The 18,609-nt window shown below is 35.1% G+C and overlaps 1 protein-coding gene and 2 long non-coding RNA genes across 3 annotated transcripts; 2 read left to right on the top strand and 1 right to left on the bottom strand.

Annotated features, from left to right (window-relative positions):
* The first annotated feature begins 1,467 nt into the window (after positions 1-1,467).
* LOC128199794 (uncharacterized) lies at positions 1,468-9,738 on the top strand. The gene is made up of 6 exons (XM_052890965.1): positions 1,468-3,727; positions 4,190-4,279; positions 4,377-4,475; positions 4,720-4,815; positions 5,532-5,600; positions 9,482-9,738. Exons 1-6 carry the CDS (start codon positions 3,436-3,438, stop codon positions 9,502-9,504), a joined length of 669 nt encoding a protein of 222 aa, XP_052746925.1. The 5' UTR covers positions 1,468-3,435; the 3' UTR covers positions 9,505-9,738.
* An 866-nt stretch (positions 9,739-10,604) lies between these two features.
* LOC128199796 (uncharacterized) lies at positions 10,605-14,507 on the bottom strand. Its single transcript, XR_008252339.1, has 2 exons — positions 11,654-14,507; positions 10,605-10,825 (listed from the first exon to the last, which is right to left on the bottom strand). It is a non-coding gene; the product is annotated as an uncharacterized LOC128199796 (long non-coding RNA).
* A 140-nt stretch (positions 14,508-14,647) lies between these two features.
* Positions 14,648-16,506, top strand: LOC128199798 (uncharacterized). The gene is made up of 2 exons (XR_008252342.1): positions 14,648-14,788; positions 16,215-16,506. It is a non-coding gene; the product is annotated as an uncharacterized LOC128199798 (long non-coding RNA).
* The last annotated feature ends 2,103 nt before the right edge of the window (positions 16,507-18,609 follow it).

Genomic DNA, 18,609 nt, shown 5'->3' with positions numbered 1-18,609 from the left:
CAGGATAGGTACAATGAAGTTACATACTAAATAATCAAATTTATTTTATAATTAACCAAAATGAGTAAGAATATAGATGGATGGCTGACATAGAGAGCTCCTGGGATTACACACACACACACCACATAATTCTTAAGCTGGCTCAGTTAGTCGGTCTTGTTGTCAAAGCACTCATCTTCATGTCTCTGTGTCAATATCAGTGGTTCATCGTAATGGTCTGTTCATAGTAATCAATTTAGTCTGAAATTAAAAAAAAAATTTAGTATTTCATACTAAAAGTTAGATAGAATCTTTGAGAGGAAAACATTAGCAGTGGTGTCCTGGGTTCGATCCCCAGCTGGGCCGATTGAGGTTTTCTCAATTGGTTTAGGTCTGGCTGGTGAGAGGCTTCGGCCAATTACCACCCTACCGGCAAAGACGTACCGCCAAGTGATTTAGCATTCTGGTACGATGTAGAAACCGAAAGGGGTGTGGATTGTCTTCCTACTCCTAACAAGTTAGCCTGTTACCATCTTAGATTACATCATCACTTACCATCAGGTGAGATTGTGGTCAAGGGCTAACTTGTAAAGAATAAAAAAAAAACCTGCTCCAATGTGGATTGGTAATATTATGGTGATAATGTATAATAGGTATATCACTGATGTTAATGATAATTAATGTGCCGGAGGTCCTGTGTTTGATCCCCGGCTGGACCGATTGAGACATACGGCCAAGAGATTTAGCATTCTGGTGTGATGACGTGTAGCAACTGAAAGGGTTGTGGATTGTCAGCCTAACTTGTAAAAAATAAAAAAATAAAATAAAAGGGTAACATTTTGCTCTCAGTAGAGAATTTTGAATGGTATATCTAAATGCCTAGATAAACTAACTCTGCGAACCCATTGTTATTATGACACTGTTGTTGGCTGGTGAAGCAATCCAGGAATAAAACACCCTAAAGAACTGTTCAAATCCTTTAATAATAAGTCTGCTTGTGAAGTCACTCATCACACACTTAGGTAAACCTATGTATATTAGTGCTGACTCATACACTGGGATAAAAATAACATGCGGACTTTCTTTAGAGACAGAGGAAATGCCCACCCTCTCCTTTTGCGCAGCCCGGATGTGCTAAATACTTCCCAACAAAGAAATTACTGCAGCAGGGACATGTAGTAGACAAGTAGCGCGACCACTTATTAATCGGGCATTGTTCTTCAGTTGGCTAACTGTAAGTTAACCTGTAACCACTTGTAGTTACGCTAACCGCCCTAGCCCTGCCCTGGGCGTGGACACTGAGTTAAGGGTTGTTTTAATGAGAAACTTCTTAAGAAATTGACATCGACAAAAGTAGATAGAGGTAGTTTTCTTTTTTGTTTACTTTTATATTTTTGAGTAACAATAACACAAACGAAGTAAACTTTGCTCCTAAGACCACTATACTCTATAAATTAGTAAAACTTTGCTCAATTTTAAAATTCTCTAACCTGAAAAATAAAAATATTGTTTTGTTTTGATACATTAAAATTTCTAATCAGTGTTACCAACTCTCCAAAATATTTATCCCTAAACTTTGTAAAAAAACCCCTAAAATCGCCTTAATTATTGAGTTGTCCCCCTAAAAATATAATATACTGTAATATGTTTCAAAAGTCTATATTTAACAGACAAAATATTATGTCTTTATCTTGAGATTCAGATTTTTTATAACATACATGTTGACAGTGAATAAATTTAACAATATTTATTAGTCGATGAAAATTGACGCCAGTTGCCTCAGAGTGGTTGTAGAATAACGTATTATATATCGTTATAAGTCACTAGGTCAAGAAAAAAATATTAAAATTATCATCAATTTAAAAATATTAAAGAAACAAAAAATCCCTGAAAATACCCCTAAAAATTTCAGACCCCTAAAAAAATCCCATTTCACTTATTTTCCCCCTAAATCTGGGGGGAAAACCCCTAAGTTGGGAACCCTGTTTCTAATCCACAGGTTAATAATATGCTATGTTTCACCACAGACTAATAGGATACTACGTTATTTTGACACTAGCCTACACAGACAACAGGGAGATAACCAAATAGTCCAAATAGCCCTTGGTTAAACTCGTTAATTGCGTTTTGTTACTCGAGTTGCATGTACCATTTTCTCACGCTATTTTCTTCAATAGTAGATATTTTTCGTGAAATTTAATGCTTCTTTAATGTTTTAAATAAAAGACATAAAACTTTGTTAAAATATATGCATTATTATGGAGTTTGACTTAAATTTGATAATATTATTAACGATAGTTTCACTATCGTTTTGCATAAACAATACGCAATCTTCATGAATGATTTCAGTTCATCGTTCACCATCCGGTCTTCATATAATGAACTAAATTAGACAATACCAATGTAAAGTTACGATTGATCGTTGATCGTAGCCGATCGTATGAACTTTACGATCAATGAACTCCGTTAGACAATTAGGCCCCAGGGGGTATGACACTTTAGTTCTTGCATGTGCCGTTTTGTCGCTGCAATCGATCCCTGTTACCAAAGAGTATGTACACGTTATGGTTTTATTTTGTAAGTGGGCGGCTAGTCTGTGATAAACACTTAACAAAATGTCGATGTGTTTTTTGTTTGTGTCAATATCGAGTAACGAGTTCACAGGTGCAGGCAGGCCTGAGACAGATTTTAGTTCCACCCGCTTCCACTTTGGCTCTGAACTCTAGTGTCGCAACTCTTCTGTCATTGGTCGAAATGAACAGCCAATCAGTGAGCCATATTTTGTTTGTTAAGTAAAGCTGTCAAAATTTCAAAAACAAAGATAAGATGTCGTTCAGTTCACTGCATTATTTGAAGTGCATTGGGTTATTTAGTTTTCTGATTTTCTCCTCGGTTTTTGCCAGGGTTCCCAACTTAGGGGTTTTCCCCCCAGATTTAGGGGGCAAATAAGTGAAATGGGATTTTTTTAGGGGTCTGAAATTTTTAGGGGTATTTTCAGGGATTTTTTGACTCTTTAATATTTTTAAATTGATGATAATTTTAATATTTCTTTCTTGACCTAGCGACTTATAACGACGTATAATACGTTACTCTACAACCACTCTGAGGCAACTGGCGGCAATCTTCATCGAATAAAAAAAATTGTTACATTTATTCATTGTCAACATATCTATTGTATGATTTCAAAAAATCTGAATCTTCAGATAAAGACGTAATATTTTGTCTGTATTAAATATAGACTTTTGAAACATATTATTTCTAAATTATTATGAATTTATATTTTTAGGGGGACAACTCAATAATTAAGGCGATTTTAGTGGTTTTTGACACAAACTTTAGGGATAAATATTTTGGAGAGTTGGTAACACTGGTTTTTACTTTGAGTCGAGATCCTGAATAATCTACTGGCCTCCTTGCTACCAGTGACTGTTTCTGTGAGAAACTCAACGTATTATCATGTCTCAAGTGAGAAAGTGTTGTGTTGTTGCTTGCAATGCTACCAGCGAGACTCATCGTCTTTTTTACTTGCCAAAGAACGATAAATTACGAGAATTGTGGTTGACTTTCTTGATTCCTGTGAATGTAAAGCTCAGTGGTTTGTCGAAGGCACAATTAGTGACTAAACAAGTATGCCAAAAGCACTTCGACAGACATCAGTTTGACAATCAGGGCAACCGGCTTGCGCATGGTTATCCATGCTTGTTTACTGAAGATGAAATACTTCACGGAGTTCCTTTGAGCACATTAGGTAAGTTAATTTCATGTCATAAGTGTTAAAAACTGAGTAACCTGTGGTGTAGAGGTTATATGTTACACAGTTGGAAGACATATGTTACACAGTTTTCTATCGTTTGAAAGTCCCTACTAACTCAGAATGACTGACATTATTCTCGATTTTTCCGATCGATATGGTTATATGGAGATAATTTCTTAAATTGCTATGATGGTATAAACACGCGTACAGTTAATGTAAAATTAATTATCCGGAAAGCGCAGTGTTGGTCGACCCCCCACTAGGTGGACCGAAGACATCAAGCGGGTTGCAGGGAGCCGCTGGATGCTGGCTGCTCGAGACCGTTTTGTTTGGAAGTCCATGCAAGAGGCCTATGTCGCTTTCAAGAATTGTTGTCCCTTGTTGCCAGCCATTTGATGCCAAATCCCTTGAAAAACAGTGTTATGACACATATTAATAGCATGTATTTTTTTCTAGCTGAACATGACTTGAGGGATCATAATTATGCTTTACAACCAACCAACTTGGAAGATACAACCGTTTTCACTGAAAGTACCATTGTTATTGGTAAGTACTAAATTATTTGTGCTGGACTCGAAAACCATTTCTTTGCTAACACTTATAATTATGTGTATTAATGAGATTTATATTATCTTACTTTCAGCTAAAGACTCCATGAAAGATCATGACTATGCTTTGAGTTATCAAATCGAAGGGTCTGTCGACCTTGCAGAAGGGACATCAACTAATGTGAAAACTGACGGTATAGTAAAAAATATCTATGAATGTGCATGATGCTTAACAAAATATTATAAATGGTGCTTGATAATACCAAGTGAATAGATGTTGTTAATATGGATTTTGGATTTATTTGAACTTTTTATTAGCACTGAAGTGTGTAGATTTCATTTCAATGTGATGATCTTCATAAGGCTACTAATTTATCATTATATACTGAATGTTTTAAAATAGGTTTTGTCTTCTTTACATTCTCAACTTTGTTTTAGGTAAATGTAATCCTACTGTATCAGAAATGCAAACACATGAAACATTGGAAATTCTTGACAACCAGCCTGTATCAATATTAGGAACTGTATCAACAGGTAATATATATTTTACTGGATATAATATTATATTTGTTTCAAAAATAGATAGTTACATTATCAGGAAATATCATGATAGAAGGTCACACAGCACAGTGGGTAGTGACCCTGCTTCCTGCGTCCAAGGTTTAATTTCCATAACTGAGAAATATTTTTGTGATGAGCATAGGTATATTTAGTGTCTGGGTGAATTTATGTACTTAGTATATTATAACTTTAAGATAAAATCAGCTATTTTAGTACCCATAATGCAGGTTATATAGTATATGCTTACTTTGGGGCTAGATAGAGCTGTGTTTATGTTTTTGTTTTTGTACATCAATAGTTTTTTCAGCGCACGCCATGTAAAGGCGCCAATCCCTATTTTTTTTGAAAATATAGCCTATAGCCTTCCTCGATAAATGGGCTATCTATCACTGAAACTATTTTTCAAATCAGACCAGTGTGTGAAGTCTGCCAATCCACATTGGGCCAGCGTGGTGGGCATACAAACCCCTCTCATTCTTAGAGGAGACAGCTTTAGTGTTTTCAAAATTTTATTATATAGCTGTTTAAAACAAAAGATAGTAACATTTTTATCATAGACCCTTATTCAAACAAGTAGTTTTATCATCCTACCTTTGGTGATTTAGAGCTTTCACTCACAATGGTACTCCAACTCAATAAATAAATTATTTCTTGTGTGTTATGTACTTTTACCATTTTGCTATTTTCAGATTTGAAACACAGTGGGCAGCAAATTAAAAGTAAAGGAACACCAAGGAAATATCTTGTTAAAGGAAGAGGTACAGTATTATTTATATAGCACACATTTTTACTGTATTATTTTAAACACAGAGATAAAACTATTGACACAGGAGTAGGTGTAAGGAAAGAACCTCTTGAAGACCCACTAATAATAATGGAATTTGCATTGTAGTTTATTTTTTATATGTTTTTGTGTGCAATAAAGCATTATAAATAAATAAAACAAACCCATAGAAACAGATAAAGCTAGTGATCTCTAACAACAATATACCAGGGGAAACAGGAGACAGAAGCACTTCATAGAAAGTGTTTTTTAAAGTTAGAAGGGTCAGAGGTTCCTCACGTAGGTGTAGTCATGGGCGTCTGCTTGTTTCTATTGCATATATTAACTAAATAATCAACCCACATTAAGCGCAAAAAAATGGCAGGAGTTATTGGAAATCTCACAATGTTTGAACCAAATGCTCAAAACTGGGAGTTGTTTGGGAGCAAATTGAAACAGTTTTTAGCACTTAATAAAATAGAAACGAGTGAAGAAAAAAGGGCCGTGTTAATAACCCACCTATCGGATGACGCGTATAGATTGCTGATCAACTTGGTGCATCCGGGTAACGTAGAAGAAACCGAATACGATGTGTTAATTAAAACTTTTAATAAGCATTTCTTGCCGCGACGATCTACGTTTGCCGATAAAGATAGGTTTTATAGTGCCGCGCAAATGGCGGGAGAAGCACTAGAAGACTTTGCAGCCCGATTGAGGGGACTATCAGTGTACTGCAACTTCGGGGAGGCGTTGGATGTGCTGCTTCGTGACCGTTTTGTACTCGGGTTGGCGTTGGGACCGGAACGGGATCGCCTTTTCGAAAAAGACGCGAGTAATTTGACGTTTGCGAATGCATTGGAGTTGGCACAAAAGGTGTCGTGTGCACGCAAGTCCAAGGCGGCGACTGCAACGGGGACGAGCCAAGAAGGAGCAGAAGTTGGTATAAAAGAGGAGCCTTTGTACCACGGGAACATCAGCAAGTGGCGTAACCGCGCTCCACGAACCAGACGAGACGTAGCTGTCACCGAGCCGGAGGATGACGCGCGTCCTAAATGCGAATCGTGTGGGCTACGTAATCACCTTTCAGAAAAGTGTTTTTTTCGTTTTCACAAGTGTAAACGGTGTTTGGAAATAGGCCACATTTCTAAGGCCTGTGCTGTTAAAAAAGGTCAAAAGGTTAATAATATGCATATAGAATCAATGCCGGAAGAAAATGTATCGGACGGCTGTAACGGGTCGTGCGAAGAATGTCAGGTATTCAGTTTAAGGTGCGTAAACAATAATCCTATATTAATACCGGTGTTAATTAATAATAATGTACGCTTAGATATGGAACTAGACACCGGTTCGAGCACTAGTGTTATTTCGGATGAATTGTATTATAAATATTTTTCTTATTTAACCTTAAGCAAATGTTTGATTAAGATTTGTTTTTATAACGAACACAAAATCACTCCTATGGGCTGTGTGGACGTTCAAGTAACTTACTCAAATTGCACAAAAAAATTAACATTCTATTTATTTATTTATTTAATACACTTTATTTGTACACCACAAAAATAAAAGAAAACAAGCAAAACAGAAACACAAGAAAAAGTAGAATACAAAAGGCGGCCTTATCGCTTAGTAGCGATCTCTTCCAGGCAACCTTAGGCTTAGGAACTTATTAGGACAACTGTAGGTGGTGTGTACGTAATAATATTGTACATATACATACATACAAATAACTACACACTAATACATAAACCATAATACACAAATTATATAATAATTATAAATATCATAAAATAAACTAATATATAAATATATCATTATGTCGTATGATAAATATTCTAATAAAATAAAATATGTAACTAGTGACTAAGATAATATGTCTTAACGGATTTTTTAAACATATCAAGGGATTTGGATTTCCGAATGTCGACTGGGAGTGCATTCCATAGCTTAACAGCACGAACAACAAATGAACACTTATAAAATTTACTCCTATGGAAAGGCATACACAGAGTAAGAGCACGACATGTTCTTAGCTCTGATTGCACTCCCAGAAATGTGAATTTCTCCTTAAGATAAGGAGGATATTTTGGATTAAAGAGCACACAGTACAGAAGAGAAAGTACATGCAGATCCCGGCGACGGCGAATAGGAAGCCACTTGAGTTTCTGACGAAATTCAGATATATGGTCATATTTGCGAAGGCTAAATATAAACCGAATTGCAACATTTTGAAGTCGCTCAAGTTTATTAAGATAGTCCTCAGTCAAACTGGGATAGCTTGCGTCCGCATAATCGAGAACAGAGAGTAGGAGAGAATTTGCTAACATAACTTTGGTAGGAATTGGAAGAAGAGAACGTAGGCGTCGTAACGAACTCAACGTCGCAAACGTCCTCCTACTCAACTCCTTGATATGCATGCACCACGATAATTCCTTGTCCATAACAACTCCAAGGTTTTTAACCGAATCACAATACGGTATCATGACACCGTTGTAAATAATAGGTGATACGTCGCCCCAAACAACTCTTGAGATTAGACTAGGACTGCCAACTTAGCTAAATATATATCCATTGCCAAATATCGAACATCTGAATAAACATTTTGCTACTTCCGATACGATTGATAGTATTGATAAAGAACGTACACTTAACATTCTTTCTTCTGCTTCAACTCCTAATCACTCCTAATCATTTACCCTTTTTCTTTGAGTCTTTCACTGAATGTGATGTTAAGAAGAGCATTTTATCGATCGTCTCAAATGCTGTCGGTTCTGATGACGTGAGCCGTAATATGATCATTCCCATCATTGATATTGTTATCCCAGTTCTTACCCATATCCTAAATTATTCCATCCACTCCAGTAAATTTCCTGAGGCATGGAAGAGTGCTCAAATTATTCCATTACCTAAAAAAATTACCCCTAATTCCTTCTCAGACTTTCGACCTATTTCAATTTTGCCTTTTCTGTCAAAAGTCCTTGAAAAATTGGTTTTCCGACAGTTGAGTCTTTTTCTTAGCAAGCATTCCATTCTAAGTCCCTTTCAATCCGGTTTTCGCCCTGGTCATAGTACGGTCACAGCTTTAGCAAAAGTTACTGATGATATCCGCTGGGCGATGGATAATAGACAACTCACAGTCTTAGTTCTGCTAGATTTTAGTAATGCTTTTAACACTGTTGACTATGACATTTTGTTGGGTTTATTATGCTCTCTTAAGGCGATTTTAGGGGTTTTTGACACAAACTTTAGGGATAAATATTTTGGACAGTTGGTAACACTGTTTCGAAACAACATCTCACTCCTCCAAGAACTGGGGATCAAACAGCATCTTTCTTCCAGCATCTAATGTCTTACACACACTTCTTTGGACGTACTAGACAAAGAGACGATAAGTCCATATCCTTAGAGAGACATAAACTCACTACCTACGATATTTAATACCTTATCATGTTGTAGATTTCTGCGACATCTTGCATGTTGTTGTATCCAATGTGTTTGGATTTGTGTCCCTGGGCTTATGTGTGTGGTTTAGTTAAGTTTACTTAAGTTTGCTGGCTATTAAGCAAAAAGGAATCGAATTTCATTTTTAAAAGTATGATTATGCCAAACGAACTCTTTCGTCATCGCTCATAGGTACATTTACATTTTCCATTGGTGCATGCCCACCCTAGGAGTCCTAGGATTCTGAGCTACTGAATAGGAAATTATACTAGATAAGCCAATGGGTGGGAGTAGAATAGGATAGGAATAGGGAATGAGTCAAAGCGAAGCTTGTCTGTCCGCTATATTATCTTAGTACACAAACTACACTTACTTTGAGACTAAATAGTGATGTGTGTATTTTATAATATGCTCAATATTAACAATTTTGCTTTACAGGAGATTTGGAATATGCCCTATAACTGCAGACTCCAATATTGCAAATAGCACCTGCAATACAGTGGAATAACATATTGGTGTGCTGAAGAAAAGATGGCAAAGGCTTTTAGCTGATAGGATATTGTAATGATGACCCTGTTCTGTTCAAATCATAAATGTGTGTGTATTATCAAAATATTTGCATAGATTGTGAAATGCTGATGATATTTAATTTGGTTGGATTTTGATATTTGAAAATAAAAGAATACTTACTTTGCTGAGTTTGTTTTGTTGTAGTCTTTTCCAAAACTAAAGCTTTCAGTTTAACATTTTACTATTAATATTTTTTTTTACCATTACAATAATTAAATAAATTATTCAAAAAAGTGTAGTTGTAGAAAATACATTTTTGAATTCAATATATTATTTTGAATATCGCTGTTTAATACATGTGTACGTTCGCCCCCCTGCAGTTTCACCCACAGAATTCCTGTTCCTGTGGGAAGGAGTACATGGCCTATAATACTCAAATGTGGATTTTTATTAGTAAAATAATCTTCAAAATTGGTTCAGTAGGTTCAGTGCTTATCCCTACAATCTCACAAACTGTATCTTTTTATCACAGTATCTAGACTACTAGTATTCTAAGAATTGTGAAAATGACACCTCTGAGGGTGAAATAGGGGTTGGAAGTTTATAAAAAAAAAAAATTCAAGTTTATTTATTATAATAATAATAAATACAGTAGACATAGACTTTCAGATAGACATTTTTTAAACCCTGAAACCACAAAGCTGAAAAAATAATCAAATATATACTTCTCATCCAAACAGTCGGCCTGTACAGTACTTGCAGACACTGTTTTGATGTAATAGTATATTTCCTTAAATCAGAAAAAAAGAGTATTACCAAATTAGAATATAAATCTGCTGAAGCCTAACTAGCTACACCAAAAAGGGGTCGACTCGACACTGAGGGATCATAAGTTCAGCCCTGCCCACTGTACTTTACAACATATTGGCCATACTTAAATGTTAAATCATATTTATTTTTTAAATATGTTTTACCGTAAATAAATTATTACAGATGCAACCTTTCTAACAGCTTCAGTCAATCACAGGATAGGTACAATGAAGTTACATACTATAAATAATCAAATTTATTTTATAATTAACAAAAATGAGTAAGAATATAGATGGATGGCTGACATAGAGAGCTCCTGGGATTACACACACACACCACACACCACATAATTCTTAAAGCTGGCTCAGCTAGTCAGTCTTGTTGTCAAAGCACTCATCTTCATGTCTCTGTGTCAATATCAGTGGTTCATCGTAATGGTCTGTTCATAGTAATCAATTTAGTCTGAAATTAAATAAAAAATTAATATTTTATACTAAAACTTAGATAGAATCTTTGAGAGAAAAACATTAACAGTGGTGACCTGGGTTCGATCCCCGGCTGGGCCGATTGAGGTTTTCTCAATTGGTTTAGGTCTGGCTGGTGGAAGGCTTCGGCCAGTTTCCACCCTACCAGCAAAGACGTACTGCCAAGAGATTTAGCATTCCGGTACAATGCCATGTAGAAACCAAAAGGGGTGTGGATTGCCTTCCTACTCCTAACAAGGTAGCCTGTTACCATCTTAGATTACATCATCACTTACCATCAGGTGACATTGTGGTCAAGGGCTAACTTGTAAAGAATAAAACAAAAACCTGCTCCAATGTGGATTGGTAATATTATGGTGATAATGTATAATATACCACTATCAGATGTTAATGATAATTAATGTTCCGGAGGTCCTGTGTTTGATCCCCGGCTGGACCAATTGAGACCAAGCGATTTAGCATTCCGGTGCGATGACATGTAGCAACTGAAAGGGTTGTGGATTTTCAGCCTAACTTGTAAAGAATAAAAAAATAAGAGTAACATTTTGCTCTCAGTAGAGGATTTTGAATGGTTTGAATTTGCGGACCCATTGTTATTATGACACTGTTGTTGGCTGGTGAAGCAATCCAGGAATAAAACACCCTAAAGAACTGTTCAAATCCTTTAATAATAAGTCTGCTTGTGAAGTCACTCATCACACACTTAGGTAAACCTATATTAGTGCTGACTCATAAGAGACTTAGAGATTAACACTGGGATAAAAATAACATGCGGACTTTTTTAAGAGACAGAGGTAATGCCCACCCTCCCCTTTTGCGCAGCCAGGATGTGCTAAATACTTCCCAACAAAGAAATTATTGCTATAACTGGCAGCAGGGACATGTAGTAGATAAGTAGCGCGACCACTAATTAATCGGCCATTGTTCTTCAGTTGGCTAACTGTAGTTAACCACTTGTAGTTACGCTAACCACCCTAGCTCTGCCATGGGCGTGGACGTGGAGTTATGGGTTGTTTTAATGAGAAACTTCTTAAGAAATGGACATCGACAAAAGTAGATAAAGGTAGTTTTCTTTTTTGTTTACTTTTATAGTTTTGAGTAACAATAACACAAACGAAGTAAACTTTGCTCATAAGACCACTAAAAATTAGTAAAACTTTGCTCAATTTTTAAATATACTCTTTAACCTGAAAAATAAAATTATTGTTTTGTTTTGATAAATTAAAATTTCTAATCCACAGGTTATTAATATGCTATGTTTCACCACAGACTAATAGGATATCACGTTAATTTGACACTAGCCAACACAGACAACAGGGAGATAACCAAATAGTCCAAATAGCCCTTGGTTAAATTCGTTAATTGCGTTTTGTTACTTGAGTTGCATGTACCATTTTCTCACGCTATTTTCTTCAATAGTAGATATTTTTCGTAAAAATTAATGCTTCTTTAATGTTTTAAGTAAAAGAATTAAAACGTTGTTAAAATATATGCATTATTTTCAAGTTTGACGTAAATTTGATAATATTATAAATATAGTTTTACTGTCGTTTTGCATAAACAATACGCAATCTTCATGAATTATTTCAATTCATCGTTCACCATCCGGTCTTCATACAATGAACTTATTTATGGTCGAAATTTTCTTAGATGACTTTTTTACACAACAATAATGGCCGACTATGAATCAAAGACAATCAGTAGGGTTGAGAAGTTAACGGCGGGCATCGGAACGATATCAAGTAGGTATCGTTATAACTGAAATACCTAAACTAAAATATCCGTTACTATAGTACGTTATCTTAAAAGGGAACGTATAGTAACGTTTTTCGGTTGTGTGCATTTTAAGAAATTAAATATCACGTGTCACAAACGGTGAACGGTGCACGGTTTATGCCTATGGGTACGCGTGGTTAAGAAATGGGGTAATCTTTTTTTTATTATTATTATAAATATACTTAAACAATACACATCACTATCTAGCCTCAAAGTAAGCATACAGAGTAGCTTGTGTTATGGGTGCTAAGATAGTTGATATTATAATATTAATATACAATTATATACTACATATAAATGTATAATGTATAAATACGCTACATATACACTTATATAATGTATAAATACACACAGACACTTAAAAACACTCAATCTCATCACACAAATATTTTCCAGTTGTGGGAATCGAACCCACAGCCGTGAATGCAGAAAGCAGGGTCACTACCCACTGCGCCACGCGGCCGTCTCTTTCTTTAATCTTTTGGGGACGTACTAACGTCCAAGATTTGCTTATACTTCAAAAAAGTGTGCACGTATCCACGTACATACTGGGTGTAAGGGACATGATACCGAAAACTGCATGAAGAGGTTAAATTTAGTTTCCACAACGATATTTTAAATACCAATTACGTCGGAAATAAGAAAATTCAGATTTTGAAAATTTTGAGCACGCAATGTACAGCGAATAATGCGATAACAACGCTCCGCAATCTACTGCGTACGTACATGTAGGTAGTACGCATCGACAGCAAATCGGCTGGCTACACTTACCTATCTAATACCTATTTTTTATACTTTACAAGTTTTTAACTAGGTACAGGTAGTTAACTTACTTCAGGTTGTTTCTCGTTTACGAGACGTTATGTCGTCGTAGTAGGTACGATATTCATGAGTACTGAATTGATTTGATCTAAGCATTTCAAGACTTCTCAGTCAACACACACAAACACACACAATACAAACGACACAATTGTATGAGTATTCGTTACAGAAAATCACTACTAACAGAACATAAAACATACACAAAAGTTTTTGAATTTTGGTTTGTTTGTCAACAGACCGCCGAACACGAACTAAAGAAAAAATAGCGTAGCGTCTAGCGAAAGGACCTAAAGTTTCAATATTTTGAAAATACCTATTAACCGCGCCGCGTGGCTTAGCTTAGAGAGAGATAGCAATTATTTTCCTCGGCACCGGCGGCGGTCGGCAATACAACGTCGCGCAGTTTGTTTGTGACTTTGTATATATACCTATTAGTCGTGACCTGCCTATTTGACCTCTTGGAAAACAGCTGATCGCGCGCATTTTGCAAATTAAATTTACATTGCTAGTTTTTGTTAAAAATCTTGATTTGACGATTTTTATTAAAAATCGTATTGAGATAGATGAAATAAGTACTTCTAAGCTGTAATTAGTTAAAAAAAACTGTAAAAAAAATTTCAATATCGTGAAAAGACCGACAAAAAATTTCAACGCTGAGAGACTCAGAATCATGTACTGAACCACTGGATTAAGTTTTCGTTAGCATGCCCCTTACACCCAGTATAGGTAACCGTATTTGAATAAACTAAAACTGTAGACTCTGCCCTGCATGTATATTTTTGAAATATGTAAAATAGTCAGAAAAAAAGTTAATTATTACGAAAATACTTATAGAGCACGGCGTTTCCATGAAAAAAAAACTCATTTACCCTTCTTCATAATTATTACTCTACAGCTACAACTTAATGTTATCCATACCAGTGTTTGAATAATGCTACTATTCGTAAGATATCTTTTACGCTATAGAATAACGTGAGCATATTTATTGTATAACATTTTCATTAAAAAACTATTTTTTAAAATAAAATGATTATAAAATATCAATTTTCCATCTTTAAACTAACAACATATCAATTATTAAAGAATCATTCATTATCATTTATCGATAAGTTAACGCTCGATGTTATTTACCCATCCTTGCTTTTCATAGACAATCTAGCGTTACGAAATGTCAAATTGCCGTAATCGTAGTTAAGCTGTGCAAATTAATCTCGTTGTGATTTTGTTTTTCAGAAAATAAATGTGAATAGATCGTAAATTCGGTGTAGTTTTTGGTGTAATTCGTACTGTACGCGTATAATAAAGGATTTAGACACTTTGTTCTTTAGAAATTACGTATAACGTAAGTGAAATATGTGATTTTAGTGACAAGACGGGTTTGTTTTGTTCATAAGACTTCTAAGAAAATTTCGACCATAGACAATACCAATGTAAAGTTACGATTGATCGTTGATCGTAGCCGATCGTATAAACTTTACGATCAATGAACTCCGTTAGACAATTAGGCCCCAGGCCTGAGACCTGGGGCCTAATTGTCTAACGCAAACGATTGATTTTGACAGTTGAAATCGTACGTTTTTACTTGTCAAACGGCTACTTCGGATTGTGTAAGCCAATGGAAAGCCATCGGTTGGGCATAGTTAGTTCATTACGATTAGATCGTTATTTTTATACGAAGAGTGAATGATTTGATATGATTTGACAGTTATTTGCGATTGTCTTCGAATTGTGTAAAGTTATATGTTCATGGCTTATGTCAAAAACTTACGATGGGTCTTGAGTCACCTTTGATCGTAAAACGGACAAATTGTGGATGTCCAAAATTCCAAATTAATAATTTATATTTTATTAAATATCTAAAATTAATATTTTTTTCCATTCTAAATCTCTCAATTCAGTCTCCCCGTCCACAGTTAGCATTTTTAGGGCGAAACTTGGCGAAGTGTTTAGTGCTTTGTTTGTAAACAATGAACTCTCTTAGAAAGAGTAGTAAATAATATATTCTTTGCAATGAACCTATAAAGTCAAAACAATGAAGTTAATTGAGTGCTATTAATCGATTTATATAGGATGCTGAGACTTGGACTCTGAGAGAAAGTGAGAAAAAGAAGATACACGCTCTAGAAATGTGGTGTTGGAAAACAATGCTTGCATATCCTGGACACAGTTTCGAAACAACATCTCACTCCTCCATGAACTGGGGATCAAACAGCATCTTTCTTCCAGCATCCAATGTCTTACACACACTTCCTTTGGACGTACCAGACAAAGAGACGATAAGTCTATACAGCGACTTATACTCACTACCTACGATATTTAATACCCTTATCATGTTGTAGATTTCTGCGACATCTTGCATGTTGTTGTATCCAATGTGTTTCGATCTGTGTTCCAGGGCTTAAGTGTGTGGTTTAGTTAAGTTTACTTAAGTTTGCTGGCTATTAAGCAAAATGGAATCGAATTTCATTTTTAAAAGTATGATTATGGTGAACGAACTCTTTCGTTATCGCTCATAGGTACATTTACATTTTCCATTGGTGCATGCCCACCCTAGGAATCCTAGGATTCTGAGCTACCAAATAGGAATAGGAAATAATACTAGATAAGCCAATGGGTGGGAGTAGAATAGGATAGGAATAGGGAATGAGTCAAAGCGAAGCTTGTCTGTCCGCTATATTATCTTAGTACACAAACTAAACTTACATTGAGACTAAATAGTGATATGTGTATTTTATAATATGCTCAATATTAACAATTGTGCTTTACAGGAGATTTGGAATATGCCCTATAACTGCAGACTCCAATATTGCAAATAGCACCTGCAATACAGTGGAATAACATATTGGTGTGCTGAAGAAAAGATGGCAAAGGCTTTGCTGAAGAAAAGCTGATAGGACATTGTACTGATGACCCTGTTATCTGGTCAAATCATACATGTGTGTATTATCAAAATATTTGCATAGATTGTGAAATGCAAATATTTTGATAATACACACATTAATGATTTGAAAATATTTGATTTGGTCTTTGATATTTGAAAATAAAAGAATACTTACTTTGCGTAGTTTGTTTTGTTGTAGTATTTTTCTAAACTAAAGCTTTCAGTTTAACATTTTACTATTAATAAATTATTCAAGAAAGTGTAGTTGTAAAAAATACATTTTTGAATTCAATATATTTTGAATAACTCTGTATAATACCTGTGTATGTTTGCCCCCCTGCAGTTTCACCCACATAATTCCTGTTCCCGTGGAATGGAATACATGGCGTATAATACTCAAATGTGGATTTTTATTGGTAAAATAATCTTCATAATAAAAATTTTAATAAAAAAAATACAACCGACTTCAAAACCTAAAAACGAAGCCACTAAACTAAAAAGTGAAAAATAACATCATAATATGTTCTACCCGCTGATCAGTATAAAGGCGGTGCTAAGCCGGTGATGTATTAATTCAAGCCATGTGAGAATATCTTGTAGATGTAGATTTTGCAGACAGTGTTGTTTCATGTGGTCCTGTCAGAAATGGCTTAAATTAAGACAACACCGGCTAAGCACCGCCTTCATACTGATCAGCAGGTAGAACATATTATGATGTTATTTTTCACTTTTTAGTTTAGTGGGTTCGTTTTTAGGTTTTGAAGTCGGTTGTATTTTTTTTATTAAAATTTTTATTATTTTTCCATTTTTAGTGTAAAATTTCATCTCAAATGAATATATCAGACCCCTAATGACAGTCACAACCCATTTTGGTACAAAATTCTCAGCAATACAAATTAATCAAGCCCAAGCACAAGGTAGCTACCGTAAACCGTTAAGGAGTTCCCTTAATTGACCTTGGTATTCATCATCAGACCCCTAATAACAGACACAACTCATATAGGTAGAAAGTTCTCAGCAATACGAATTAATCAAGGCCAAACACAAGGTAGTTACTGTAAACTGTTAAGGAGTTCCCTTAATTGTCCTTGGTCTTCATCACCAAACCCCTAAATGACAGTCACAACCTATCTATGTGGAAAGTTCTCATTAATACAAATTAATAAAGCCAAAACACAAGGTAACTGCTGTAAATCCCCGAGGAGTTTCCTCGTCTGTTTTATGGTTCCATCATCAGATCGACTTTAAACCTTCATGAAATTGTAGTGCTTAAAAGTACTAAATGGAAAAGTTTATGAACACACTAGACACCCATATAATTTTCGAAAGTTCCCCTCAATTTCTCCAGGATTCCATCATCAGATCTTGACATGATGGCAATGGGACCAAATGGGGACTATACCGTTTCAAACAAAAAAAGAATTTTTGGAATCGGTCCAGGCGTCTTTGAGTAATCGTTGTACATACATAAGAAAAAAAAAATACCGACCGAATTGAGAACCTCCTCCTTTTTGAAGTCGGTTAAAAATTGGTTCAGTAGGTGCTTACCCCTACAATGTCACAAACTGTATCTTTTTTTATTACAGTATCTAGACTACTAATCGTGTCATTTTCATAATTCTAAGAATTATGAAAATGACTCCTCTGAGGGTGAAATAGGGGTTGGAAGTTTATAAAAAAAAGTTTTTTTTAAGTTTATTTATTATAACAATAATAATAAATACAGTAGACATAGACTTTCAGTTAGACATTTTTTAAACCCTGAAACCACAAAGCTTAAAAACAATCAAATATATACTTCTCATCCAAACAGTCGGCCTGTACAGTACTTGCAGACACTGTTTTGATGATTAGTATATTTTCTTAAATCAGAAAAAAGTATTACCAAATTAGAATATAAATCTGCTGAAGCCTAACTAGCTACACCATAAAGGGGTCAGACTCGACACTGAGGGATCATGGGTTCAGCCCTGCCCACTGTACTTTACAACATATTGGCCATACTTAAATGTTAAAACATATTTATTTTTTAAATATGTTTTACTTTAAATAAATTATTACAGATGCTACCTTTCTAACAGCTTCAGTCAATCACAGGATAGGTACAATGAAGTTACATACTAAATAATCAAATTTATTTTATAATTAACCAAAATGAGTAAGAATATAGATGGATGGCTGACATAGAGAGCTCCTGGGATTACACACACACACACCACATAATTCTTAAGCTGGCTCAGTTAGTCGGTCTTGTTGTCAAAGCACTCATCTTCATGTCTCTG

The sequence above is a fragment of the Bicyclus anynana genome, unplaced genomic scaffold, assembly GCF_947172395.1.
Source record: "Bicyclus anynana unplaced genomic scaffold, ilBicAnyn1.1 scaffold_38, whole genome shotgun sequence".
Lineage (NCBI taxonomy): Eukaryota > Metazoa > Arthropoda > Insecta > Lepidoptera > Nymphalidae > Bicyclus > Bicyclus anynana.
Note: the sequence above shows the minus strand (reverse complement) of the source record. Positions and strands in the feature narration are given on the sequence as shown.